Consider the following 27,599-nt stretch of genomic DNA (forward strand, 5'->3'; position numbering starts at 1 on the left):
GTGTCCACATCAGCAAACTAGAATGGTCACCAAGACAGTCGTGTAGAGGGCACGACAAAGCCTATTCCCCCTCAGGAAAATAAAAAGATTTGGCATGGGTCCTGAGATCCTCAAAAGGTTTTTACAGCTGCAACATCGAAAGCATCCTGGCACTGGTTGCATCACTGGCTGGTACGGCAATTGCTCGGCCTCTGACCACAAGACACTACAGAGGGTAGTGCGTACGGCCCAGTACATCACTGGGGCTAAGCTGCCTGCCATCCAGGACCTCGACACCAGGCGGTGTCAGAGGAAGGCCCTAAAAATGGTCAAAGACCCCAGCCACAGACTGTTCTCTCTACTACCGCATGGTAAGCGGTACCGGAGTGCCAAGTCTAGGACAAAAAGGCTTCAACAGTTTTTACCCCCAAGCCATAAGACTCCTGAACAGGTCATCAAATGGCTACCTGGACTATTTGCATTGTGTGCCCCCCCCTGCTGCTGCTACTCTCTGTTTATCATATATGCATAGTCACTTTAACTATACATTCATGTATATACTACCTCAATTGGGCCGACCAACCAGTGCTCCCACACATTGGCTAACCGGGCTATCTGCATTGTGTCCCACCCACCACCACCTGCCAACTCCACTTTTACGCCACTGCTACTCTCTGTTCATCTATGCAGTCACTTTAACCATATCTACATACTACCTCAATCAGCCTGACTAACCGGTGTCTGTATGTAGCCTCGCTACTTTTATAACCTCGCTACTGTATATAGCCTGTCTTTTTACTGTTGTTTTATTTCTTTACCTACCTATTGTTCACCTAATACATTTTTTGCACTATTGGTAAGAGCCTGTAAGTAAGCATTTCACCTGTTGTATTCAGCGCACGTGACAAATAAACTTTAATTTGATTGAGAGTCTTAAAGCTCAATTCAACCACAGCTGTTGGCATTGCAGTATTTATTATACACAGTCATACATCAACATAGTAGCTGTGTTCAAATACTCATACTAACCGTACTATTTGTGACATAAATTGAGTATATAGTATGTTTATTGGCCATAGTATGAATATAGTTAGTATCCCAAAAGTTCACGGATGTCGTACTAAAATCCACCAAAATACGAAGTATTCAAGCAGTGGACACTATTTCTGTGCTTTTAGGACCCATAATGCAATTCAGAAAATGGGCGTGGCTTCACAACATTTTCAGATTTGAAGAAAATTGCAGAAAATGCTGCCGAAGTCCGGTGAAAGCGGATACAAATGTATTGCTTTAACCAATTATGACAACTTTTAAGAAAATGCAGAGCAATGTAATCAAGTAATCAGTGTGTGCTCTGAAAGCTCCGAGAGCGAACCGCTCTGAAGTTACGAACTCCCAGAGCGCACTCTAGCACTCCAGATTGAATTTATGAACACACCCGAAGTCGTAAAATGTCTAGCTAGTCATTTGTTATGTTAACAAGCTAGCAAGAGGTTTCATCGCAACAGCATCAACTTCCGGTAGACAGGAAAAGTGCCAGTACGCTCAACTGAAACCATACCGTTCGTTTACAGTATACTAAAATAAATTAATAGTATATACTCAATATGGGTATTTGAACACAGCTAGTGTATTTTCCTCCAGTAATCAAATTATATCCAAAATGGTTTTAGGGGCTGTAAACATTCCAAAAAGACCCCTCCCAGAGGCGATGACTTCAGTTTTCCGGGTGCAAAATAGTTTGTACACAAAGTTATTGCATAAACAACATACATTTGGCCCAACTCCTTTCCTTCATTACCACTGGTTTGGAAGGACAAGATAGATAAAAGCAATATGGTTGGAAGTGGACTATCCAATCTTTTCACCAATCACTAGTCATGATGGACAGGAGGTGAGGAAAGGATGCCATTTGAGAGTGTTGGGAGAAAGCCAGTGTTGTGTACTCACAGTGATCTGGTAGGGTACTGTGGCCTCCCTTTGGCTGGGTGACTTGTACAGGGATGCAAGTCTAGGAGAAGGAAACAGAGGTGAGGACAGGGTACTAAACTAACTTTTGTTTAGAACAAAAATAATAATTTACAATGGCCTGTGTTTTATCACCTGCATTCCATACAGAACAAGGCTAATAATGAACAGCTATGTTTTTAATTAGCATGCCCTTGTGTTCTTACATTGATTTGGATATATTTACTGTAACAACAAAAGGGACTTAAAATAAAAAGTGCAAAATGTATTTATTGCAGATTTCAAAGCACCACATGTTATTTTCTGCGAAATCCTCTAGAGGGGGCAGAATAAAATAAAATATATCAAAACTATACCGCGGACAAATAGAAAGCGGGGAGAAGGACTGATTTCCCCCATTTTTTGTAGTTTTTTTAATAGAACATCCCATTCTTGTTTTTAAGTCCATAACAATGCATAAACCACATTTGGGGACCATTTTTTAGATCTGGGAAAAATAAAAATGGTGTAGTTATTATCCTTTAATTCAGGTGCGCACCAGCGCGGTGGCATTTTCCGATGCGTTCTGCCTACAACAAAATCTCTTGCATAGTTTGTTTTGTTTCGGTATGTTGCATTGAAAGTGGCTAATATTGCATTGATTCAATCACAATTGCCACAGTAAAGGGAAACATTGATAGGGTTAAGAGGGAAAACTAGAACAGTGGTCACCAATCATGTAGATCTCGGATTGCATTTGGATTCAAAGTGATCTTGACTCAAAAAAGGTTGGTGACCACTGTTCTAGAGTTTTCCCTCTTAACCCTATCAACCTTTCCCTTTACTGTGGCAATTGTGATCGAATCAACGCAATGTTAGCCACTTTCAAGGCAACAAAAAAACTATGCAAGAGATTTTGTTGTAGGCAGAACGCATCGGAGTAGGATTCTACTGCATTGACACGCATTACTCAGCCCGTACTCTACACAGACCAGTGCGGCATAAACAATCAGATGCAGAAGGCCTATATGCACAGACCATTGCCATATATGGATCTGTGCCATTTACTTTGATCTGGACTGTGTTTACAGCATGAGCGGCCGTGAGTAGATGCGCTTGTTTTGAGATCAAAGCGAGTGTTGTATGTAGCCACGTCTGCAGAATTTGTTCATATCCTTTGCTAGTTAGCGAGTTATTAGCCCAGTTATAGATCATTTGTAGTCAGCAATGGAGGAGTGATTGCATCCTACAAGAGCACAACATTTATACATTTTTAGACAAATTTGAAAAGCACGTCAGGTAAAGAGCTTTTTTTGTCTTAAAGGGGCAGTGTTGTATTTTGAGACAGGCTTGCATAAACTAAGTAGCCAATAGACAGAGGGTAACATAAGCGGTCTGATTCTCTGTAATAATGGTATGGGACTAATAATGCATTTTATTTTGTAAAGTGGTTCCTTGCAAACACCACAACATTCTCAGTCACCTCATTGTCTGAAGGACAAGTGGATAAACAGGTTAAGGCCTGCATGTTTTTTTTTTAAGTCTCATGTAATGTAGGCCTACATTGAACACCACACATTGGTTGCTACTGTAGGCTGAATGAGAACAGCTATTTCCATGTTAAAATATTAAAGGATGCATTTTCTCCATCGTTTTTGATGGTAGGCCACTCTGGTAGGCCTACATGACCACTGTTAAAACGGGTACAGTCTCAGTGTCTACAGTAAACGCACGCTGGAAGTTGGACAGAACTTTCACAATGTTCATGTTTGCGCTCAGCAGACTTGTATTTTGCTCAGTGCTGACATTTTTTTAGGGAACTTTGGTCCCAATAACCTGATGGCATTCAGTTAATTCTCACAATATGCTGTTCAGAGAATCAAATGTAGAATCATATTAATTTGGAGCATTCACATTAAAAAAGGTAATTTCTTTCCATTATGGATACATTTAAGAAAAGTGATTCTGCATTCCTTTACCAAAGATGGTGATTTGGAGTTTGTATCATTATGATTACACCTTTTAGTTTTGTTTGGGGCTGATGAAAAAGCAGCCCGTTTGTACAAATGCTTCTGCATTCCATGTTCGTCCTTATGGAGCTGGTGTTTCTTGGAGCGTTGGCCATGTCAATGTGGTTTCTTACTAGGATATCAAGACAGCTGGAACATTTGATAGGACAATTTAGGACTTTCAAATTCCAATTGAGAATAGTTAGTGTTGTCAATGTTTCTCATGTAATTTATCATTTTTAATCTTGATAAGCCCATGGACGTGTAACAAAAAAACAGGACCCACAGAGAAACTCATTGGCCGTTCATCCCTCTCCTTCCCCTTCCCTACCTCCCACACTGTAATTACAGGGTTGGAGCATAATGGCGAGTGGCAGCATAGAGCTTCTTAAGCAGCATTTAAAAATATATATATACAGTATAAATAAAAGTATGATTTTTTTTTTATCACATAAAAAACAAGTAACCATTTGACATTTGTAGTTTAGCTAGCAGACTTGGTGAATTAGGGTGGGTAATGAAGGAAATAAGTTAACAGATATGCAAGCCTAAATAGGGAAATAGGATCATGTAGCTGTAAATCCATTTATTAGCAATATAGTGCACTTGATTTGCTCTCTGGGCCCACCAGGAACGCAGAGTTTGTACAGTGGAAGTCGGAAGTTTACATACACCTTAGCCAAATACATTTAAACTCAGTTTTTTTCACAATTCCTGACATTTAATCTTAGTAAAAATTCCCTATCTTAGATCAGTTAGGATCACCACTTTATTTTAAGAATGTGAAATGTCAGAATAATAGTAGAGAGAATTATTCATTTCAGCTTTTATTTATTTAATCACATTCCCAGTGGGTCAGAAGTTTACATACACTCAATTAGTATTTGGTAGCATTGCACCATTTGGCACCAGGCCTTCACGTCTGGACTACCGCCGTTATCTGCCCGAGGGAGTTAACCAACTGGCCCCTCATTTGCGACGTTACCTGAACGCCCATCTGCTAATCGTTAGCTGTCTTATTGGCTGCTATCTGAATAGGTCTATCGGACAATTTTTCTTGGGTCACTATAACTATATCTATTTTTCCAATTGGATTGATCCCCTCTACCACACGGAGCCCCACTAATCTACCAACGGAAACGCACGAGGTGGCTAAAAACAGACCTCCATCCTATGCTAGCTTGCTACCGATGGCCCGGCTAGCTGTCTGAATCGACATGACCCCAACCAACCTCACTACTCACTGGACCCTTATGATCACTCGACTAAGCATGCCTCTCCTTAATGTCAATATGCCTTGTCCATTGCTGTTCTGGTTAGTGTTTATTGGCTTATTTCACTGTAGAGCCTCTAGCCCTGCTCACTATACCTTATCCAACCTTTCAGTTCCACCACCCACACATGCGATGACATCACCTGGTTTCAATTATGTTTTGCCGTGGTAATTTCCTGTATTACTAAATGAGGAGAGTTTACAAACCACACACCAGTCAGTTATATACTTAATCTTTAATTATATGAGCTCCACCATAGCCCTTTGACTCTCAGATCAATTCAGTGTCTATAAATGAATTATCTGAGAGTGCCTATAAAAGAATACCAAGATCTTTTATAGCCAAGATACACCCCTCTCAACTTACATGACGAACTACCGATCTAGGAACAGTTCACAAAGAAAGTTCACTTTCACTTGAGAGAGGAGTATCCCATAGCCAGATAGCATTAGCTATAAGTTATCGTTTAGTTTGGTCTCTAAGACGAGATTCTAATCTCGTTCCTGGTACTTTATAGTACCAAAACATTACCTCATCCAATGGCATATATCAATTGTCAACTTTATCTTCTCCTATCTCAAGTAAAAACCCCTTCTCCCCACTCCTGGACAAGCTCAGAGGGGAGTGACTTGCGCACAGACATTGTGGAGCCAAGAGATAATTGGTTCTCCCTTAATCATCCATTCACATGGTTTAACAGATACATTCACATATGAAAACAATTTTCCATTCTGTCCTCATCCCCTTCTGATATTCTGGTAAGCACCAGACATGTAAAAGACAAGCCTGACCTCTCCCCCATCTGGGCCCCAAGTTACTTTTTCCTGGCAGAGAAGGGAAAAATGCAACTGCCAACAGTATAGTGCAAAAGGAGACATTCTAATGACAAGTATCTCACATAAGCATATTATGAAAGTAAATAAAACATCTTATGTTACCCAACTAATTCTGATTCATCCCCAACAGTTTCTAGAAACAATATTTCTCTCATCATCACTCAATACCTAGGTTTACCTCCACTGTATTCACATCCTACCATACCTTTGTCTGTACATTATACCTTGAAGCTATTTTATCGCCCCCAGAAACCTAATTTTACTCTGTTCCAGACGACCAATTCTCATAGCTTCTAGTCGTACCCTTATCCTACTCCTCTTCTGTTCCTCTGGTGATGTAGAGGTTAATCCAGGCCCTGCAGTGCCTAGCTCCACTCCTATTCCCCAGGCGCTCTCTTTTGATGACTTCTGTAACCGTAATAGCCTTGATTTCATGCATGTTAACATTAGAAGCCTCCTCCCTAAGTTTGTTTTATTCACTGCTTTAGCACACTCTGCCAACCCGGATGTTCTAGCCGTGTCTGAATCCTGGCTTAGGAAGACCACCAAAAATTCTGAAATCTTCATCCCTAACTACATTTTCAGACAAGATAGAATGGCAAAAGGGGCGGTGTTGCAATCTACTGCAAAGATAGCCTGCAGAGTTCTGTAATACTATCCAGGTCTGTTCCCAAACAATTTGAACTTCTAATTTTAAAAATCCACCTCTAAAAACAAGTCTCTCACCGTTGCCGCCTGCTATAGACCACCCTCAGCTCCCAGCTGTGCTCTGGACACCATATGTGAACTGATTGCCCCCCATCTATCTTCAGAGCTAGTGCTGCTAGGTGACCAAAACTGGAACATGCTTAACACCCCAGCCATCCTACAATCTAAGCTTGATGCCCTCAATCTCACACAAATTATCAATGAACCAGGTACAACCCCAAAGCTGTAAACACGGGCACCCTCATAGATATCATCCTAAACAACTTGCCCTCTAAATACACCTCTGCTGTTTTCAACCAAGATCTCAGCGATCACTGCCTCATTGCCTGCATCCGTAATGGGCCAGCGGTCAAAAGACCTCCACTCATCACTGTCAAACGCTCCCTGAAACACTTCAGCGAGCAGGCCTTTCTAATCGACCTGGCCGGGGTATCTTGGAAGGATATTGATCTCATCCCGTCAGTAGAGGATGCCTGGTTATATATATTTTTTAAAGCATGCCCCCATTCAAGAAACTTAGAAAGAGGAACAGATATAGCCCTTGGTTCTCTCCAGACCTGACTGCCCTTAACCAACACAAAAACATCCTATGGCGTTCTGCATTATCATCGAACAGCCACCGTGATATGCAAATTTTCAGGGAAGCTAGAAACCAATATACACAGGCAGTTAGAAAAGCCAAGGGTAGCTTTTTCAAGCAGAAATTTGCTTCCTGCAACACAAACTCAAAAAAGTTCTGGGACACTGTGAAGTCCATGAAGAATAAGAACACCTCCTCCCAGCTGCCCACTGCACTGAAGATAGTGTTTCCTGTCACCACCGATAAATCCACTATAATTGAGAATTTCAATAAGCATTTTTCTACAGCTGGCCATGCTTTCCACCTGGCTACCCCTACCCCGGTCAACAGCACTGCACCCCCCACAGCAACTCGCCCAAGCCTCCCCCATTTCTCCTTCTCCCAAATCCAGTCAGCTGATGTTCTGAAAGAGCGGCAAAATCTGGACCCCTACAAATCAGCCGAGCTAGACAATCTGGACCCTTTCTTTCTAAAATTATCTGCCGAAATTGTTGCCACCCCTATTACTAGCCTGTTCAACCTCTTTCGTATCGTCTGAGATTCCCAAAGATTGGAAAGCAGCTGCGGTCATCCCCCTCTTCAAAGGGGGGGACACTCTTGACCCAAACTGCTACAGACCTGTATCTATCCTACCATGCCTTTCTAAGGTCTTCAAAAGCCAAGTCAACAAACAGCTAACCGACCATTTCGAGTCCCACCATACCTTCTCCTCTATGCAATCTGGTTTCAGAGCTGGTCATGGGTGCACCTCAGCCACGCTCAAGGTCCTAAACGATATCTTAACCGCCATCGATAAGAAACAATACTGTGCAGCCGTATTCATTGACCTGGCCAAGGCTTTCGACTCTGTCAATCACCACATCCTCACCGGCAGAGTCGATAGCCTTGGTTTCTCAAATGATTGCCTCGCCTAGTTCACCAACTACTTATCTGATAGAGTTCAGTGTGTCAAATCGGAGGGCCTTTTATCCGGGCCTCTGGCAGTCTCTATGGGGGTGCAACAGGGTTAAATTCTTGGACCGACTCTTCTCTGTATACATCAATGATGTCGCTCTTGCTGCTGGTGAGTCTCTGATCCACCTCTACGCAGACGACACCATTCTGTATATTTCTGGCCCTTCTTTGGACACTGTTAACAACCCTCCAGGCGAGCTTTAATGCCATACAACTCTCATTCCGTGGCCTCCAATTGCTCTTAAATACAAGTAAAACTAAATGCGTGCTCTTCAACCGATCGCTGCCTGCACCTGCCCAACAGCATCACTACTCTGGCCGGTTCTGACTTAGAATATGTGGACAACTACAAATACCTAGGTGTCTGGTTAGACTGTAAACCCTCCTTCCAGACTCACATCAAACATCTCCAATCCAAAGTTAAATCTAGGATTGGCTTCCTATTTTGCAACAAAGCATCCTTCACACATGCTGCCAAACATACCCTTGTAAAACTGACCATCCTACTGATCCTCGACTTCGGCGATGTCATTTACAAAATAGCCTCCAATACCCTACTCAATAAATTGGATGCAGTCTATCACAGTGCCATCTGTTTTGTCACCAAAGCCCCATATACTACCCACCACTGCGACCTGTACGCTCTCGTTGGCTGGCCCTCACTTCATACTCGTCGCCAAACCCACTGGCTCCAGGTCATCTACAAGACCCTGCTAGGTAAAGTCCCCCCTTATCTCAGCTCGCTGGTCACCATAGCAGCACCCACCTGTAGCACGCGCTCCAGCAGGTATATCTCTGGTCACCCCCAAAACCAATTCCTCCTTTGGCAGCAGAGAACTGGAAGGAGAGGCGGCCAATGACTGGAACGAACTACAAAAATCTCAAACTGGAAACACTTACCACCCTCACTAGCTTTAAGCACCAGCTGTCAGAGCAGCTCACAGATTACTGCACATAGCCCATCTATAATTTAGCCCAAACAACCTCTTTCCCTACTGTATTTATTTGCACCTCATTATGTCTCTCTACTTTGCACATTCACCATTCCAGTGTTTTACTTGCTATATTGTATTTATTTCGCCACCATGGCCTTTTTTGCCTTTATCTCCCTCATCTCACCTCACTTGCTCACATTGTATATAGACTTATTTTTCTACTGTATTATTGACTGTATGTTTGTTTTACTCCATGTGTAACTCCGTGTTGTTGTATGTGTCAAACTGCTTTGCTTTATCTTGGCCAGGTGGCAATTGTAAATGAGAACTTGCTCTCAACTTGCCTACCTGATTAAATAACGGTGAAATAAAAAATGTATATAATTAAAAATGACAACAACAAAAAATACTTGGATCATAATCGTATCCAGACAATTGCCCATTTCCGTTATGATACTTGTTTGGTCCGACTACTCAGAACTCCCCTAATGACTAGGCACATTCTTTTCACTGGCACCCTTGTGACCAATTCAGAATGTGTTGCACTGCCAAATCAAACAGTCGCAAATGTGACTATTTTGGGCGTAATGTCAAACCCTGGGTGAGGAGCTGCAGACTTTCACAAGGGCAAGACACACATCAACACCTCAAAGCCAGCCATTCATATAGAACATGATGTTAGTCAGCCTGTCTTTCCATTTCTCATTTAGTGGAGAGCGGGAGGCAGAGGGGTTAGCAAGTGTGTGCTGCCATTCAAACAGAGTGAGGATAAACTACAGTGCACAATAACACACTAAAGAAGAACTGTCCCGCTGGCAACCATGAGACCTTGGGCTTTATAGACACTGAGCTTTTCTCCACTGACTGATAGGCAGCAGCAGCCATTGTAGTGAGAAAGCCAGGCGACAAAAGGCAGGCTGGCTCCATCTGCAAAGTTATGCACTTTACCTCCAACTACTGTAAGTGTTTGAGCAGTAGCACACTGAAACACACACTTACACCAGCCAGGCCTGAAAAGTGTCCATTGGGTGCTGTGGTCCCTTGGCTCCAAGACTGGCATTTCCCTTTGGGAGGGGTGCGCAGGACTGTGTTTATGCTTGGATATGAATGCTTTTGGCCAATATTTTTATTTTTAAGTCAATAAATAAAAATTGCCAGCCATATTGTCCAGGACCAAAATATTATCCATTGCAAAATAATGCTTTTTATTCATTGATGGAAATACCAGTCAATGTGCTCCAACTTCAAAAAGGCATATATAGTATATTCGGAAGGTATTCTAACCCCTTGACTTTTTACACATTGTTACATTACAGCCTTATTCTAAAATGGATTAAATACATTTTCCCCCATCAATCTACAGTACCAGTCAAAAGTTTGGACACCTACTCATTCAAGGTTGTTTGTTACATTTTTTATTCTACATTGTAGAATAATAGTGACGACATCAAAACTATAAAAACAACACATATGAATTCATGTAGTAATGAAAAAAAGTTATCAAAATATATTTTATATTTGAGATTCTTCAAAGTAGCCATCCTTTGCCTTGATGACAGCTTTGTACACTCTTGGCATGCTCTCAGCCAGCTTCCTGTAATGCTTTTCCAACAGTCTTGAAGGAGTTTCCACATATGATGACCACTTGTTGGCTGCTTTTCCTTCACTCTGCGGTCCAACTCATCCAAAACCATCTCAACTGGGTTGAGATCGGGTGATTGTGGAGGCCAGGTCATCTGATGCAGCACCATCACTCTTCTTGGTCAAATAGCCCTTACACAGCCTGGAGATGTGTTCGGTCATTGTCCTGTTGAAAAACAAATGACAGTCCTACTAAGCCCAAACCAGATGGGATGGCGTATCCCTGTAGAATGCTGTTGTAGCTATTCTGGTTAAGTGTGCCTTGAATTCTAAATAAATCACTAAAATATCACCAGCAAAGCACCCCCACACCATCACACCTCCTCCATGCTTCACAGTGGGAACCACACATGTGGAGATCCGTTCACAAAGACATGGTGGTTGGAACCAAAAATCTCCAATTTGGACTGACCAAAGGACAGATTTCCACCGGTCTAATGTCCATTGCTCGTGTTTCTTGGCCCAAGCAAGTCTCTTCTTCTTATTGGTGTCCTTTAGTAGTAGTTTCTTTGCAGCAATTCGACCATGAAGGCCTGATTCACGCAGTCTCCTCTGAACAGTTGATGTTGAGATGTGTGTGTTATATATATATATATATATAAAAACACTAGTCACGACCCCACGATAGTTCAAATGACAATAATCCAGTAAAACTGTAAAAAGAGTGATATCATTTGAGCTTTGGAAACAAGTACTTCCATAAATGTATGGCGCAGGCCTTGTTTCACAGGAGCCTTGCAAAATAAGCTTTCCCTCAATGAACCAGCCTTAACGAATTGTTAATTTACATATAGAATTTGATTGTCCAACATTAGTTTTATGTAATTTTTTCATTTTGTGGCCACCTAGAGTGGCCTCTTTCCACTGCCGTGGTGCTGAATCACAGCGGCATTGGTGCGGGCTGGCCCTGGTTTTCGTAGACAGCAGTGTTTTGTTCGTGCCATGGCTAAATTCACCTCTGGCCTGCTCGCCTCCCTACCACTGAGGAAGTACAGTTCCCGCGCAGCCCAGTCAAAACTGTTCGCTGCTCTGGCCCCCCAATGGTGGAACAAACTCCCTCACGACGCCAGGACAGCGGAGTCAATCACCACCTTCCGGAGACACCTGAAACCCCACCTCTTTCAGGAATACCTAGGATAGGATAAAGTAATCCTTCTCACCCCCCCCCCCCCTTAAAAGATTTAGATGCACTATTGTAAAGTGGCTGTTCCACTGGATGTCTTAAGGTGAACGCACCAATTTGTAAGTCGCTCTGGATAAGAGTGTCTGCTAAATGACTTAAATGTAAATGTAAATTAAATCAGAGAGCCCTAGACTGTATTTGAAAACAGCTGTGTGATTTATTCATTAAAATGGTCAAACAAATAGCCTATAGGACAGGTCGTTCGCAAATTATATTACACAAATATTATATTTTGAAGTTGTGTTTCATTACTGTGTAGGAAACTTGTTCTTCTAGGCTAAATATATATATTTTTAAATGATATTCAGTTATGATTTAAAGCAGAGATGAATATGCAACGGGCGATGTTTTGTTTTTCAATTAAACTGGTCATGTGGATAAGAACGTTGTTCTATATTATAACTTTACAGGCTAATTTATATTCTGTTAAAATGAATTACAATAATCTACATGTGATTTTGAGCACCGTGGGTGGACGCCCTAATGCGTTACGCACCCAATGCATATGGAAGTCCGGTAATTTCTCAAATGTTTGGTAAATGTCAATCTTGCTGGTCACGTTGTCCAGTGCCAAATTTTCCTAACAGAAACCCTGGCAGAGACAAATAATTGTGGTAGCAGGTAGGCTTCCTTCCAGAGACCATCCATGTAAAGGGGTGTTAGTACAGTACCTGTGTGTGCCCTCCCAGTGTAGGATGAGTCTCTGTGTAGCAGCGTGACCCCAGCTCTCACCTGCAGATTTACAAGACGACAGACACCCACACAGAGCCATGTTAACCACGTCTACAATCAGTGACACGCTCACATTTAACAACAGTTACTTAGCACAGCCACACATGACACAAATAAATATTTATGAGCCATTGGCAGACAGGCAAAAGCTAATTGTACAGTAAATGAGTTGGGTTTAAAAATTGGGAGAGGTATATGACTGTCTGAATTGCAAAATGTACTGTAATTCTTGGCCCTAACCGTTTGTTACATAATTTTCATGTACAGTTTACGGGGGGGTAGGTATTATTGTTTTTAGCATCTACAGTCAGTGCATCACAACAGCCCTTCTCACCTAAGGCAGGAACAAGCTTCGATTGGCCACTCCAAACCTTTGTAGTCATCTGATTGGTAAGAATGACCTAAATACGAAGGAAATGGAAGTTTCAAGAGTTATATTATTCCAAGTCAGAGTGTACCTATTACTTTTCACAAATTGCTTGAATGTATTGCCACCACAATTGATATATTATGATCCCTTTAGCCAACGCCAATGACGACAGCTAGTCTTACTGGGGTCTGACACATATGAAAAAGACTACAGACGAGACTTTACAATTGATATACATTTAAAAACATTAACATGTAGTGTGTGTGCATCTAACAGTTACACGTACTGGGGCGGCAAGTAGCCTAGTGGTTAGAGCCTTGGACTAGTAACCGAAAGGTTGCAAGATTGAATCTCCAAGCTGACAAGGGGGAAAAAAATCTGTTGTTCTGCCCCTGAATAAGGCAGAGGCACTGTTCCTACGCCATCATTGAAAATAAGAATTTGTCCTTAACTGACTTGCCTAGTTAAATAAAAGGTTAAAAAAAATAAAAATAATTTAAAACACAAGTAGGTCGCATTGGGGAGAGGCATTGCGCCTTGGTGTTGCTTTATTGTTTTTTCGAAACAAGGTTTGCTGTTCACTTGCGCTATATAAAAGATGGTAGTTTCATGCATTCATGGCTCAGTATAATACTGTACGTTTCCTTGAATTTGTTGTGGACCTGGGTACTGTTAAAAGACCCCTGGTGTCATAAGTGTGAGTATCAGTGCTGTGTGCGAGTTGACTATGAAAATACATTTGGAATTTCAAACTAAATGTTTCTTATAAAAACAAGAAGTGACGCAGTCCGTCTTTCCTCAACTCTTAACCAAGAGAGACTGGCGTGCATAGTATTAATATTAGCCCTCTGATTACAATGAAGAGCAATACTTTGTTCTGGGCCAGCTGCAGCTTAACAAGGTCTTTCTTTGCAGCACTTGACCATATGACTGGACAATAATCCATCTGGAGGATGGTGTCAAAAAAAGCAGAGTCCTTTCTCCCCAAACAGACCTCTCATCCATCTACATAACCATTGAATCTATATGTTGATGTAAGGTAACACCAGGTAAGTCAGTCTTCTCAACTTGTTCAACAGCCACACCATTCATTACCAGATTCAGCTGAGATCTAAAATGATTTGTACCAAATACAATGCTCTTAGTTTTAGAGATGTTCAGGACCAGTTTATTACTGGCCACCCATTCCATAAAAGACCAACTCTTTGTTAAGGGTTTCAGTGACTTTATTAGCTGATGTGTACATTGTTGAATCATCAGCATACATAGACATGCATGCTTTGTTTAACGCCAATGGTAGGTCATTGGTAAAAATATAAAATATTAGAGGGCCCAGAGAGCTGCCCTGCAGTACACTACACTTTACATGTTTGACATTAGAGAAGCTTCCATTAAAGAAACCCCTTTGAGTTGTATTAGATAGATAGCTCTGAATCCACTATGTGGCAGAGGTTGAAAAGCTATAACACATTTTCTCAACAACAGGTTATGGTCAAATATATCAAAAGACTGCACTGAAATCTAACAGTACAGCTCCCTCAATCTTCTTAGTATACATTTATTCCAACCTATCATCAGTCATTTGTGTAAGAGCAGTACATAGAGTGCCCTTCTCTAGAAGTATGCTGAAAGTCTGTTGACAATTTGTTTACAGAGAAATAGTATTGTATTTGGTCAAACAATTTTTTCCAACAGTTTGCTAAAGGCTGATAGGTCTGTTGCTAGAACCAGTAAAAGGCTGCTTTACCACTACTGGGTAGCGGAATTACTTTGGCTTCCCTCCAGGCTTGAGGACAAAAACTTTCCCCTAGGCTCAGATTAAAGATATGACAGATTGCCACTCCTATCTTTCCATCTAAGTTGTCAATGCCAGGAGGTTTGTCATTATTGACCAATAATCATTTTTCCACCTATCCCACAACAACTTTACAAAATTCAAACTTACAATGCTTTTCTTTCATTATACATAAGTATGATGGCTCACTGTTCATTGTTGGCATTTTCTACCTAAGTTTGCCCACTTTGCCAATTAAGTCATCATTAAAATAATTTGCAACATTAAATGGTTGTGATGAATAAGCCATCTGAGTCTAATGGAGTTTAATGTGTCTTTCTGCCCATAATTTAATTTAAAGTAAAGTTTTTCCCCATATTTTTGTATTTCATTGATTTTGGCTTCATAATACAGTTTCTTCTTTTCGTTGAGTTTAGTCACAATTTCTCAATTTCCAGTAAGTCAGCCAGTCAGATGTGCAGCCAGATTTAGCCACTTCTTTTGTCCCATCCATTTCAGACATGCAGTTTTTCAATTCCTCATCAATCCAACAGTTATAAAAGTCAGTTTAACGTTAACTATTCATGAAAATCGCAAATGAAATGAAATTAATCTATTTGCTCTCAAGCTTAGCCTTTTGTTAACAACACTGTCATCTCAGATTTTCAAAATATGCTCAACCATTGCAAAACAAGCATTTGTGTAACAGTATTGATGGCTAACGTACCATTTAGCGTTAGCATTCAGCATGCAACATTTTCCACAAAAACCATAAAAGCATTCAAATAAAATCATTTACCTTTGAAGAACTTCAGATGTTTTCAATGAGGAGACTCTGTTAGATAGCAAATGTTCAGTTTTTACAAAAAATATGATTTGTGTCGACTAATCGCTCCGTTTTGTTCATCACGTTTGGGTAAGGAACAAATAATAAGTCATTAAAACGTTAACTTTTTTCCAAATTAACTCCATAATATCGACAGAAACATGGCAAACCGATGTTTAGAATCAATCCTCAAGGTGTTTTTCACATATCTATCGACGATAACTGCCACGATGGATTTTTACTTTCTCTTCTGAAGAAATGGAACGCGCATGGACTTACAGATTACGCACACAGGACACCGGGCGGGACACCAGGTAAATGTAGTCTCTTATGGTCAATCTTCCAATGATATGCCTACAAACACGTCACAATGCTGCAGACACCTCGGGGAATAGACAGAAAGCGCGGGCTCATTCCTGGCGCATTCACAGCCATATAAGGAGACATTGGAACACAGCGCCTTCAGAATCTGGGGCATTTCCTGTATGAAAGTTCATCTTGGTTTCGCCTGTTGCATTAGTTCTGGGGCACTCACAGATAATATCTTTGCAGTCTTGGAGACGTCAGAGTTTTGTCTTTCCAAGGCTGTCAATTCCATGCATAGCCGAGCATCTTTTCGTGACAAAATATTGCGCTTAAAACGGGCACGTCTTTTTATCCAATAATGACACAGCGCCCCCATAGGTTCAAGAGGTTAACAGGTGCATGTTTATCAATAATTGGAAGAAGCAATTGCATAAATTCCTCAAGTGCGGCATCTGGATGCTCCTTATTAAATCACATCAGACCAACAAATATTTGATCATCATCATCCACATAAGAGTCACAGCAATATTACAGTATTTAGACCCAGCTTTGGGAACATTGGCTTTCCTGGATATTGCCACTATATTGTGATCACTGCATCCAAATGGGTACGGATGCAGCTTTAGAACAAAGTTATACAGTATTTGTATAGATGTGATTAATATATGTGGATGATCTTCCTGTAGTGTTTGTAAACACCCTGGTAGGTTGATTAATAACCTGAACCAGATTACAGACACTAGTTACAGTGAGAAGCTTCCTCTTGAGAGGACAACCAGTCAATGTCCCCACTGCTTGGCTACATTTACATTACATTTAAGTCATTTAGCAGACGCTCTTATCCAGAGCGACTTACAAATTGGTGCGTTCACCTTAAGACATCCAGTGGAACAGCCACTTTACAATAGTGCATCTAAATCTTTTAAGGGGGGGGTGAGAAGGATTACTTTATCCTATCCTAGGTATTCCTGAAAGAGGTGGGGTTTCAGGTGTCTCCGGAAGGTGGTGATTGACTCCGCTGTCCTGGCGTCGTGAGGGAGTTTGTTCCACCATTGGGGGGCCAGAGCAGCGAACAGTTTTGACTGGGCTGCGCGGGAACTGTACTTCCTCAGTGGTAGGGAGGCGAGCAGGCCAGAGGTGGATGAACGCAGTGCCCTTGTTTGGGTGTAGGGCCTGATCAGAGCCTGGAGGTACTGAGGTGCCGTTCCCCTCACAGCTCCGTAGGCAAGCACCATGGTCTTGTAGCGGATGCGAGCTTCAACTGGAAGCCAGTGGAGAGAGCGGAGGAGCGGGGTGACGTGAGAGAACTTGGGAAGGTTGAACACCAGACGGGCCAACAGCTAGGCTAGCTTGATAGGCGGCTAGCAGCTAGCTTGATAGGCGGCTAGCAGCTAGCTTGATAGGCGGCTAGCAGCTAGCTTGATAGGCAGCTAGGCTAGCTTGATAGGCAGCTAGGCTAGCTTGATAGGCAGCTAGGCTAGCTCCTCAAACCTGACAGGATCACTGAACAGATTGTAGCAGTCCAAGCAACTGATGCCAACCAGCGTCGCGTGATCCAAACTAAAAAATGTAGCTGGCTAGTAACCAAACTTTTATAATACACTTTCAAAACAAACTGAGCTTTCCCTCATTCAACTGGAAGATTGTTATGTTGAATGCGGTTGGTCAACAATACTATTTTCAAATCAACACTTATCCCTTGTTTATAGAATTAACTAATATCAAGTTGCCACTTTTGAAAAGGAACATTAAATAAGCCCCTGTAGGGATCCAAATTGGTACAGGTTGTTCCTGAGTGCAAATAAGCAACAAATTACTACAACAAAATTAATTTGCTGCATGTACCTTAAGAGAACTCTTTGCTGATTTAAAAGAAATACTGACCAGCGCCATTCTGGCACAGAGCGGATGTCCCATTTAGACCTCAATCTACCTGGCTGCTTAAATCAGTATTGCACTTATAAGATACATTTTATAAAAATCAAATCAAATTGAGATATCAGCTGATGTACGAAGGGCTATATAAATACATTTGATTTGAAATAAATTTGAAATTTGATTTGATCTCTTGGAATGAGAGCGCTTAGTCTAGATGCATAGTTGGATTGGGACCAGACATGGACGGTAAATACTGAGTAAGGAAAGAGAAAGACAATGCAAGTCTGGCAAGCCTGGTTTCTGTTGGGCTTGAAAGGAGGGCTCAGAGTTACAGCACTGTACTATACATTATATTAGTTTGCAAGAGGGAGCGGGCAGATAACCACAGGCTCTATAAAGGGAGGCTATCACTGGACTCTATAGTTGTGGTTTCCCTTTTCGATGAGCTTTTATTAAGTAATGAAAATAATTGTCATCAGATAAAAAGAAGGGTTAAGAGAGGACAGATAAGAAATGAGTGCACGTTGGTGAGTAGGGTTGCAAAATTCCAGGAACTTTCAATACATTTCCTGGTTTTCCCAAAATCCCGGTTGGAGAAAAAACTGGGAATTTAGAATTCACAGAATTTTGCAACCCTATTGGCGAGGCAACATCTGGGGTCTTTGACACTAGGCTAAGTGGACAAGTGTCACAGGTCATACCGCGACGTTGTGATTGGTGGCCATCTGGATGAGCCGCTGGGCGAGGCCGTTCAAGAGGCGGGTCCTCTGGGAGAGGTCCTCAAAGTCATGGCGAAACGAGAAGGCAATGCTGTCAATCACCACCAGCCGGACCTGGATTGGATTAACAAAAGGTGCCCAAATTACCATCCAAAAGCCACAAGCAAATGAGTTGCAGATTTACATTGGAACATGATTTCTGCTAAGTATTGTATTAATGCTGTCTTTGAGGTTTCAATGTTTCTCATTTTTTGTTTAGCTATTTTGCTCCAGCCAATCCGTAAATCTAGCTGTCAACATTTTCTATGAGCATTTCAGTTAAGAACTTAATTTGACTCGGAACAGAGCCCAACCCAACATGGAAGTTGTAGAAATAACCCCTTTGGATTTGATTGGTTGGCTGTTTTAGGATCAGTGACGTATTGGTGGGGATTGGTACCCCAGGGTGCTGAGCCAGGAAGTCAGCCAGGAGGTATGTCTCTGCCAAGAGCTCCACGTAGTCATGGCAACGGACAAGGAATAAATTGGAGAGGATTGTTTCCACAGTGAACCCCTTCAAGGCTTCCTGCTGTTCTGGAAAAGGGAAAAAGATAGAAGAATACAGCAGACAGTAAACTACAAAACGTCTCCAATAGGCTTGAATCTAAGACATAACCCTTTTTTTCTCTAGTGTTGTTCATTTTGTGAAGAATCGACCAACCAGCGATTGAATGCATGCACCAGTACTGTTGATCACAATATGTGAGTATTGTCATGACGTTGGCCTGGGGGGTAGGGTAGGTTTATGACAGTCATAAAAATACCTCTTCCCCTCTTTTTCCTCTCTCTACCCTACTGAGGTTACATTTGTAAAACCCTTGGTTAACATAGAGATTCTGGGAACATAAGTAGGTGGGGGGAAATGAACTATATTCTGGTAATCCGAACATATGCGGTGGTACTTAATGAATATGATGTCAGTTCGGTTGTCATCTGAGACATTCTCATCAACGATAAGATGACATAAACTCTACAGTGGAAAGTCTACACATCAGAGTTATCGGATTCACATGGAATTGTTGTTCAATTAAAATGTTTGAATATGACATTTTTCGTGATGGGATGAAATGTGATTTTAGCTTCTAAAATGTGAGATTGGGGTCTTCATAAGATATGGCTCTGCTCAATGTTCCCTGTGAAGGGGCATGGGCTATAAAACTTTTCAAACACGCCCTCCTCTCCCTTCCTATATAAGCCCTTGACGACAATATAACTTCTTGTTCCTGAGGACGACAGTGCCTATGTCAGAATGGTTCAGATAATAACTACAAAAAGAAGCCAACATCAGCGTGAGCTTTGGTTGCGAATGGTATGAACTTTGAACTCTTATTCACTACAGAAGTGATACCTCCTAGCCGTTGAGTTAGCAACAGCAGATGCAAACGAGGGTTAGGAAGGAGCAGACAGAGTATCCCGTCTATCACCCAACGACATTACTACAACGTATCCAATTGACAACCAGAGACATTCTTCAAAAGGACTCAGTTGGGCAACACGTCCTTCCATCTACCACCAACCTACCGAAGCGCAGCTCAGAGTAAATATTTATTGCATTTTCCTTTTCCAAATGGGCGGTAATTTAGAATGCATCAGATACTGTATTTACAATAGCATAGCTTCTCCCTGTGTCCCTCAGTCTTCCTGCTCTTTCACTCAAACCCAGCCCTTTTCCTTTGTGTAACAAGCTGTCATATCGGTTCTGCCCGCTAGGGACGTTTTCCTTTATGACGTAATTTGTAATCAAGTTATGATTTAATTACGTGTATGTGTAATTAGTTAGGTATTTAGTAAATAAATAAACCCAATTTTGTATTGCTGATTCAAATTGTTAGCCAGGGTTCGTGCAGATAACCAAGAATTTACAACTTTCAGATGAGACTGAATTAAGACGAGGATTAATATTGACTGCTATTGATGTAAAATATTACTAGATCTTTAAGAGTTTATTCGGAAGATAACAGCTCTATAAATATTATTTTGTGGTGCCCGACTCTCTAGTTAATTACATTTACATGATTAACTCAATCAGGTGATATTAATTACGGAGAAATTATTTTATAGAATAGCATGTCATATCACTTAATCCGGCATAGCCAAAGACGACAGCATTTACAAAATACTCTCATCAGTAAACCATTTTCTTCATAGACTAGTATAAATGTTACATGTGTATGACAATGTAGCAATACCGATGTAATAAATGCATTCAATATTTTGAAGTCTTTATAAGCACTAAATAGATGCTTCACAAATCAGTTATAAGTAATCCTACATGATGGGTGATTGCTTTTGTTCTGTCCTACTTAGTTACCTGAATCCTCTGCTAGAAGCCCACAGTGCTCCACAGCTGCCTGCGCTAGGTCCACAGCCCTCTGGACCAGGAAGCTGCCCTCTGTGTCTATGTACAGAGACTTGCCTCCCAACCCCCCAAAACACGCAGGGATCTGCACATCTACTGACAACTGGATACTGAGGGACACAGAGTTATTGTGCTATTACTACATTATAGCAAACAGATGAGTAAGTTGAGTAACTCTTCCACACAGAGGTACCAGTGCTTACCAAAGCTGGGTCTTTCCCACCCCAGGCGCCCCGCAGACCTCAGTAGTCTTTCCCACTGGCATGCCCCCTCCCAGGGCCATATCCAGTGCTGAGCAGAAAGTGACTATAGTGCCCAGCTCCTGCTCTCTCCCCAGAAGCTCCAGGGCTGTCAACCTGCCTGCTGCTGCCCTCTCCTGGCCAGGCTCACACCTCACAGCCTGCAGCACCTCTACTGCCTCCTCCTGGGAGATGCAGGCCTCTACAACAACAGGGATGGAGAGGTTGATGAAGAGTACAGGCTTGAAGGGTAGAAATATAATGGACTGTGAGAGGCATTGTAAAATAAAGTTAGCTGGTACCACATATTGACAATAATACATATGGGTTATTTAGGTGTAATGCATTTCACCCGGTTTATGGCCTGTAACTGTATTATCATTTACTACTGTAATGACAAAATCAATAACAGTGACTTGTTGGCTACCTTTGCTGAGTTGGAGAGGTCGCAAGTCACACAGGTCTGCAGCAGAAAGAAACCCAGCATTGAGGAGTTTCACTTTGACAGACGGCGCAATGGCGTAGCTCGAAACATCCCTCTGCATCTTTCGCTTATCGTTTCAGCGACCTGAATGAGATTGACACAGGTAGACAACTTCAACAGCTAGCAAGCCATTTGACGTTACTTTGTTTGATACATTAAACCCGTTTCTAACTCTTCCATGTAAATGCGTAGCTCCGAAAATAGTTTCATTTAACTATTTTTTCCTCTTACCTCCTCAGCAAGCCAAGTTTTACTTCTGCTGAAGCTAGCTTCTAGCTAGCGATGAGGAAACCAATTTCCAAGTACATAGCTGGAGCCATTTTCATTAATCCCTCCAAAATGTGTTTACTAGCGCCACCCACCCACACACGTCATTACATTACACCGTGTTGTCAATTACTGTAAACCCACAACCCAGGAAAATAAATGTAAGAACTGTTTTAACAGAAACGTTGTTTGATTTCGTTTGCATATTTAAGTTTAGGTATTTTGTTTCATTTTTGGGAATCCTGTTTCCATCCCGCACAGTAGGTAGAGGAACGCAGATTAAATTGTGCGATCGCCAATACACCATATAAGGAGATGTGAGAATAAGCACAGTACATTTGACAATTTATTGTAATTGGCTGCCTACATTTAAAAAACATTAATTTACTTAACTGTAATGCTGCAAAGCAATCATGAAAATGGCAATCATTGACATCTATCTGTAAAATAGTTTCCACAAATCTGGTTGGTTGCCTTTAAACCAGCTTTCCAAACTGTCCTCGGGAACCCAAGGGGTGAACGGTTTGTTTTCTACCCAAACAATACTACTGTACACAGCTGATTCAAATGATCAAAACTAGATGATTAGTTGATTATTTGAATCAGCTATGTCGTAATATGACAAAAACCTAAACGTGCACTGAGTTTGGGAAACCCTGTTTCCCAAACTCAGTGCACGTTTAGGTTTTTGTCTTCTTGGCACTAAGGACCACCATATGTAAACATGCAAGGCTCTTGTGGTAGCTAAACTAACAGATACGTGTCATATGCTTGTGATCTGCTTTTCTACTATGGCATTTCCACTTTAGCACACAAGCTCCGTAACTTTAACAATATTTTTGTTCCCTAAATTATTTTTAGTTGGTCGGCTCGTGATGCCTATTTTACTGTGAGAGATTCGACGCTCGCGTGTAGTCTGATGATCAGCTAACTAGTTACTACGAATTCGGTAAACAAGTACTTTTCACTAATTAAGTTTATATTAATTTCATACTAAACACCTTAAACTTAACAATTTCAACTAGTAAATATATCGACGAACCCACAGTTGGCTAACTGGTTGGCATTGGTCGTTAATTAGCTAGCTAGACAGCTAATGTGTTAGCTAGCTTGCTAGCCAACTAACTGACATTCGGCAGTTTTTACTGCAGCGACCCCCGTTGGTAGTTGGAACTCCGTGGCAGTGAATGGAGCAGGATGGCTGCTTTGCCTGTTCCCTGCCCAGTGCGATTGGGGATCGTGAAGAATGGAGGTCTACCTGCTCAGTTGCATAGGTACACCCTGGAGAAAAATCTGCACAAGATGGAGAAGCTGCTCAAGAAAGGTAAAACAACTATAACACAATAGTAATGTTGCATGAGTAAACATTTTTCACCCCTACACCCCTACCATAGACTGTAACGTTATATGGATGATCCCTGAACCAGAATCTGGCTTTAGTTAGGAGACGTTGACATGGCGAATATCCTTTAAGCACAAATGATCTAAGAACCTACCAGGTACACTCCCAAATCTGTAAACACGGGCACCCTCATAGATCTCATCCTGCCCAACCTGCCAGGATCTCAGCGATCACTGCCGCATTGCCTGCGTCCGTAATGGGTCCACGGTCAAACGACCACCCCTCATCACTGTCAAACGCTCCTTAAATCACTTCAGCGAGCAGGCCTTTCTAATCGACCTGGCCCTGGTATCCTGGAAGGATATTGACCTCCTTCCGTCAGTAGAGGATGCCTAGTTGCTCTTTAAAAGTGCTTTCCTCACCATCTTAGATAAGAATGCCCCATTCAAAAAATGTAGAACTAAGAACAGTTCACCCCAGACTTGACTGCCCTTGACCAGCACAAAAACATCCTGTGGTGTACTGCATTCACATCAAATAGCCCCCGCAATATACAACTTTTCAGGGAAGTCAGGAACCAATATACACAGTCAGTTAAGAAAGCTAAGGCTGGCTTTTTCAACCAGAAATTGGCACTAATTCCAAAAGGTTTGGGATACTGTAAAGTCCATGGAGAATAACAGTACCTCCTCCCAGCTGCCCACTGCACTGAGGGTAGGAAACACTGTCACCACCGATAAATCTAAGATAATCGAGAATTACAAATAAGCATTTTTCTATGGCTGGCCATTCTTTTCTACTGGCTACCCCGACCAACAGCTTTGCACCCCACAACAACTTGCCAAGCCCCCCCCCCTCCCCCCCGCTTCTCCTTCACCCAAATCCAGATAGCTGATGTTCTGAAAGAGCTGCAAAATCTGGATCCCTACAAATCAGTTAGACTAGACCATCTGGACCCTCTCTTTCTAAAATTATCCACCGCAATTGCTGCAACCCCTATTACTAGCCTGTTCAACCTCTCTTTCGTATCGTTTGAGATCCCCAAAGATTAGAAAGCTGCCGCGTTCATCCCCCTCTTCAAAGGGGGTGACACTCTAGACCCAAACTGTTATAGACCTAAACTCAGCAAAAAAAAGAAACGTCCCTTTTTCAGGACCCTGTCTTTCAAAGATAATAAGTAAAAATCCAAATAACTTCACTGTAAAGGTTTTAAACACTGTTTCCAATGCTTGTTCAATGACATTCTTATTTTCAAGGCTGTTGACGGCCTAGGAACAGTGGGTTAACTGCCTTGTTCAGGGGCAGAACCTTTAGGTTAGTAGTCCAACACTAACCACTAGGCCACTTGCCGCCCCACATGTCTGTGGAACCTGTTCTGTTTATGTCGTAGTTGTTGAATCTTATTGTGTACATACAAATATTTACACATGTTAAGTTTGCTGAAAATAAATGCAGTTGACAGTGAGAGGATGTTTCTTTTTTTGCTGAGTTTATATCCATCCTGCCCTGCCTTTCTAAAATCTTCGAAAGCCAAGTTAACTAACAGCTCACTGACCATTTTGAATCCCACCGTACCTTCTCCAATATGCAATCTGGTTTCCGAGCTGGTCATGGGTGCACCATGGGTGCACCTCAGCCACGCTCAAGTACCTAAACAATATCATAGCCGCCGTCGATAAAAGACAGTACTGTTCAGCCGTCTTCATCGACCTGGCCAAGGCTTTTGACTGTCAATCACCACATTCTTATCGGCAGACTCAATAGCCTTGGTTTCTCAAATGACTGCCTCGCCTGGTTCACCAACTACTTCTCAGATAGAGTTCAGTGTGTCAAATCAGAGGGCCTGTTGTCCGGCCCTCTGGCAGTCTCTATGGGGGTGCCACAGGTTTCAATTCTCGGGCCGACTCTTTTCTCTGTATATATCAATGATGTTGCTCTTGCTGCTGGTGATTCTCTGATCCACCTCTACGCAGACGACACCATTCTGTATACATCTGACCCTTCCTTGGACACTGTTAACAAACCTCCAGACAAGCTTCAATGCCATACAACACTCCTTCTGTGGCCTCCAACTGCTCTTAAATGCAAGTAAAACTAAGTGCATGCTCTTCAACCGATTGCTGCCTGCCCGAAAAGCATCACTACTCTGGACGGTTCTGACTTAGAATATGTGGATAACTACAAATACCTAGGTGTCTGGTTAGACTGTAAACTCTCCTTCCAGACTCACATTAAGCATCTCCAATCCAAAAATAAATCTAGAATCGGCTTTCTATCTCCCAACAAAGCCTCCTTCACTCATGCTGCTAAACATACCCTCATAAAACTGACTATCCTACCGATCCTTGAATTCGGCGATGGCATTTACAAAATTGTCTCCAACAGTCTACTCAGACTACATCCAATTTGCTATCACAGTGCCATCCGTTTTGTCACCACCACCCACCACTGCAACCTGTATGCTTTCGTTGGCTGGCCCTCGCTACATATTCATCGCCAAACCCACTGGCTCCAGGTCATCTATAAGTGTCTGCTAGGTAAAGCCCCACCTTATCTCAACTCACTGGTCACCATAGCAACACCCACCCGTAGCACACGCTCCAGCAGGTATATTTCACTGGTCATCCCCAAAGCCAACACCTCCTTTGGCTGCCTTTTCTTCCAGTTCTCTGCTGCCAATGACTGGAACGAATTGCAAAAATCACTGAAGCTGGAGACTTATATCTCCCTCACTAACTTTAAGCATCAGCTGTCTGAGCAGCTTACTGATCACTGTACCTGTACACAGCCCATCTGTAAATCAAAATCAAATCAAATGTATTTATATAGCCCTTCGTACATCAGCTGATATCTCAAAGTGCTGTACAGAAACCCAGCCTAAAACCCCAAACAGCAAGCAATGCAGGTGTAGAAGCACGGTGGCTAGGAAAAACTCCCTAGGAAGGCCAAAACCTAGGAAGAAACCTAGAGAGGAACCAGGCTATGTCGGGTGGCCAGTCCCCTCTGGCTGTCCCGGGTGGAGATTATAACAGAACATGGCCAAGATGTTCAAATGTTCATAAATGACCAGCATGGTCCAATAATAATAAGGCAGAACAGTTTAAACTGGAGCAGCAGCATGGCCAGGTGGACTGGGGACAGCAAGGAGTCATTATGTCAGGTATTCCTGAGGCATGGTCCTAGGGCTCAGGTCCTCTGAGAGAGAGAAAGAAAGAGAGAATTAGAGAGAGCACACTTAAATTCACACAGGACACCGAATAGGACAGGATAAGTATTCCAGATATAACAAACTGACCCTAGTCCCCCGACACATAAACTACTGCAGCTTAAATACTGGAGGCTGAGACAGGAGGGGTCAGGAGACACTGTGGCCCCATCCGAGGACACCCCCGGACAGGGCCAAACAGGAAGGATATATCTGTAAATAGCACACCCAACTACCTCATCCCATATTTTTTTTTCATCTTTTGCACCCCAGTATCTCTACTTGCACATCATCATCTGCACACCTATCAACCCAGTGTTAATGCTAAATTGTAATTATGTTGCCACTATGGCCTATTTATTGCCTTACTTCTCTACTCTTCTACACTTGCACACACTGTACATATATTTTTCTATTGTGTTATTGACTGTACGTTTGTTTATCCCATGTGTAACTCTGTTTTTGCCGCTTTGCTTTATCTTGGCCAGGTCGCAGTTGTAAATGAGAACTTGTTCTCAACTGGCCTACCTGGTTAAATAAATAAAAAAAGTAAGCCCAGGAAGCAGCCTTCAATTTGCCATTCAGCAGGTTTTAAAGCTTAATAATGTCCATATATGTTTACTTCTCACAAAATATGGACATTCAATTAGCAACTATTGTCATTTGCTGCCGTCACGGCCGATGTGTACTTCCAAAAAAGGTTTAAATAAAAGGTTACGGGGAACAAAATGGCGCCATAGAGAGAACACTGTGTTTCAGCGAGCTCCCGTGGCATTCGTAATTTAATATTTTTACATTAATCTCCTAGCTTGAAAAAGTGGTAGAATTGGCTAAATAAGTTATCATACAATGAGTCTTGACGGCTATTTCTCAAATCTCAGACAACATGCCCAACAGAACTACTAAGAACTCGACCAAAACCACCAACCCTGTAGATGTGCAGGAGGAGCTAGCTAACGTTAGTGAAACTAATACCATTGCGGATCCAGGCACAATGGACCTGGTGATTTAAA

At 42.0% G+C, this 27,599-nt stretch overlaps 2 protein-coding genes across 8 annotated transcripts in view; one reads left to right on the forward strand and one right to left on the reverse strand.

Moving 5' to 3' along the window:
- LOC115135965 (DNA repair protein RAD51 homolog 3) overlaps positions 1-22,112 on the reverse strand; it is a 29,050-nt gene extending 6,938 nt beyond the window's left edge. Inside the window, exons 1-9 of one of the 2 annotated variants that reach the window (XM_029671236.2) lie at positions 22,004-22,110; positions 21,716-21,856; positions 21,253-21,490; positions 21,002-21,159; positions 19,091-19,224; positions 18,634-18,765; positions 13,113-13,179; positions 12,718-12,778; positions 1,930-1,990 (exon numbers count right to left, since the gene is read on the reverse strand). In XM_029671236.2, the coding sequence (XP_029527096.1) occupies positions 1,930-1,990; positions 12,718-12,778; positions 13,113-13,179; positions 18,634-18,765; positions 19,091-19,224; positions 21,002-21,159; positions 21,253-21,490; positions 21,716-21,833 (969 nt within the window). In that variant the 5' untranslated portion in view covers positions 21,834-21,856; positions 22,004-22,110. Of the gene's footprint in view, positions 1-1,929; positions 1,991-10,401; positions 11,030-12,717; positions 12,779-13,112; positions 13,180-18,633; positions 18,766-19,090; positions 19,225-21,001; positions 21,160-21,252; positions 21,491-21,715; positions 21,857-22,003 lie in introns of those variants that run through there. The other variant, XM_065023720.1, reaches the window with a different exon arrangement.
- Positions 22,113-22,406: 294 nt separating this feature from the next.
- Positions 22,407-27,599, forward strand: part of LOC115135964 (inactive serine/threonine-protein kinase TEX14) — a 33,766-nt gene continuing 28,573 nt past the window's right edge. For 4 of the 6 annotated variants that reach the window (XM_029671233.2, XM_029671234.2, XM_029671235.2 and 1 more), the window contains exon 1: positions 22,407-23,363. In XM_029671233.2, coding sequence (XP_029527093.1) covers positions 23,237-23,363 — 127 coding nt within the window. In that variant the 5' untranslated portion in view covers positions 22,407-23,236. The remainder of the gene's footprint in view (positions 23,364-27,599) is intronic. The other 2 variants (XM_029671232.2, XM_029671229.2) reach the window with 2 other exon arrangements.

This window comes from Oncorhynchus nerka, linkage group LG10, assembly GCF_034236695.1.
Source record: "Oncorhynchus nerka isolate Pitt River linkage group LG10, Oner_Uvic_2.0, whole genome shotgun sequence".
Lineage (NCBI taxonomy): Eukaryota > Metazoa > Chordata > Actinopteri > Salmoniformes > Salmonidae > Oncorhynchus > Oncorhynchus nerka.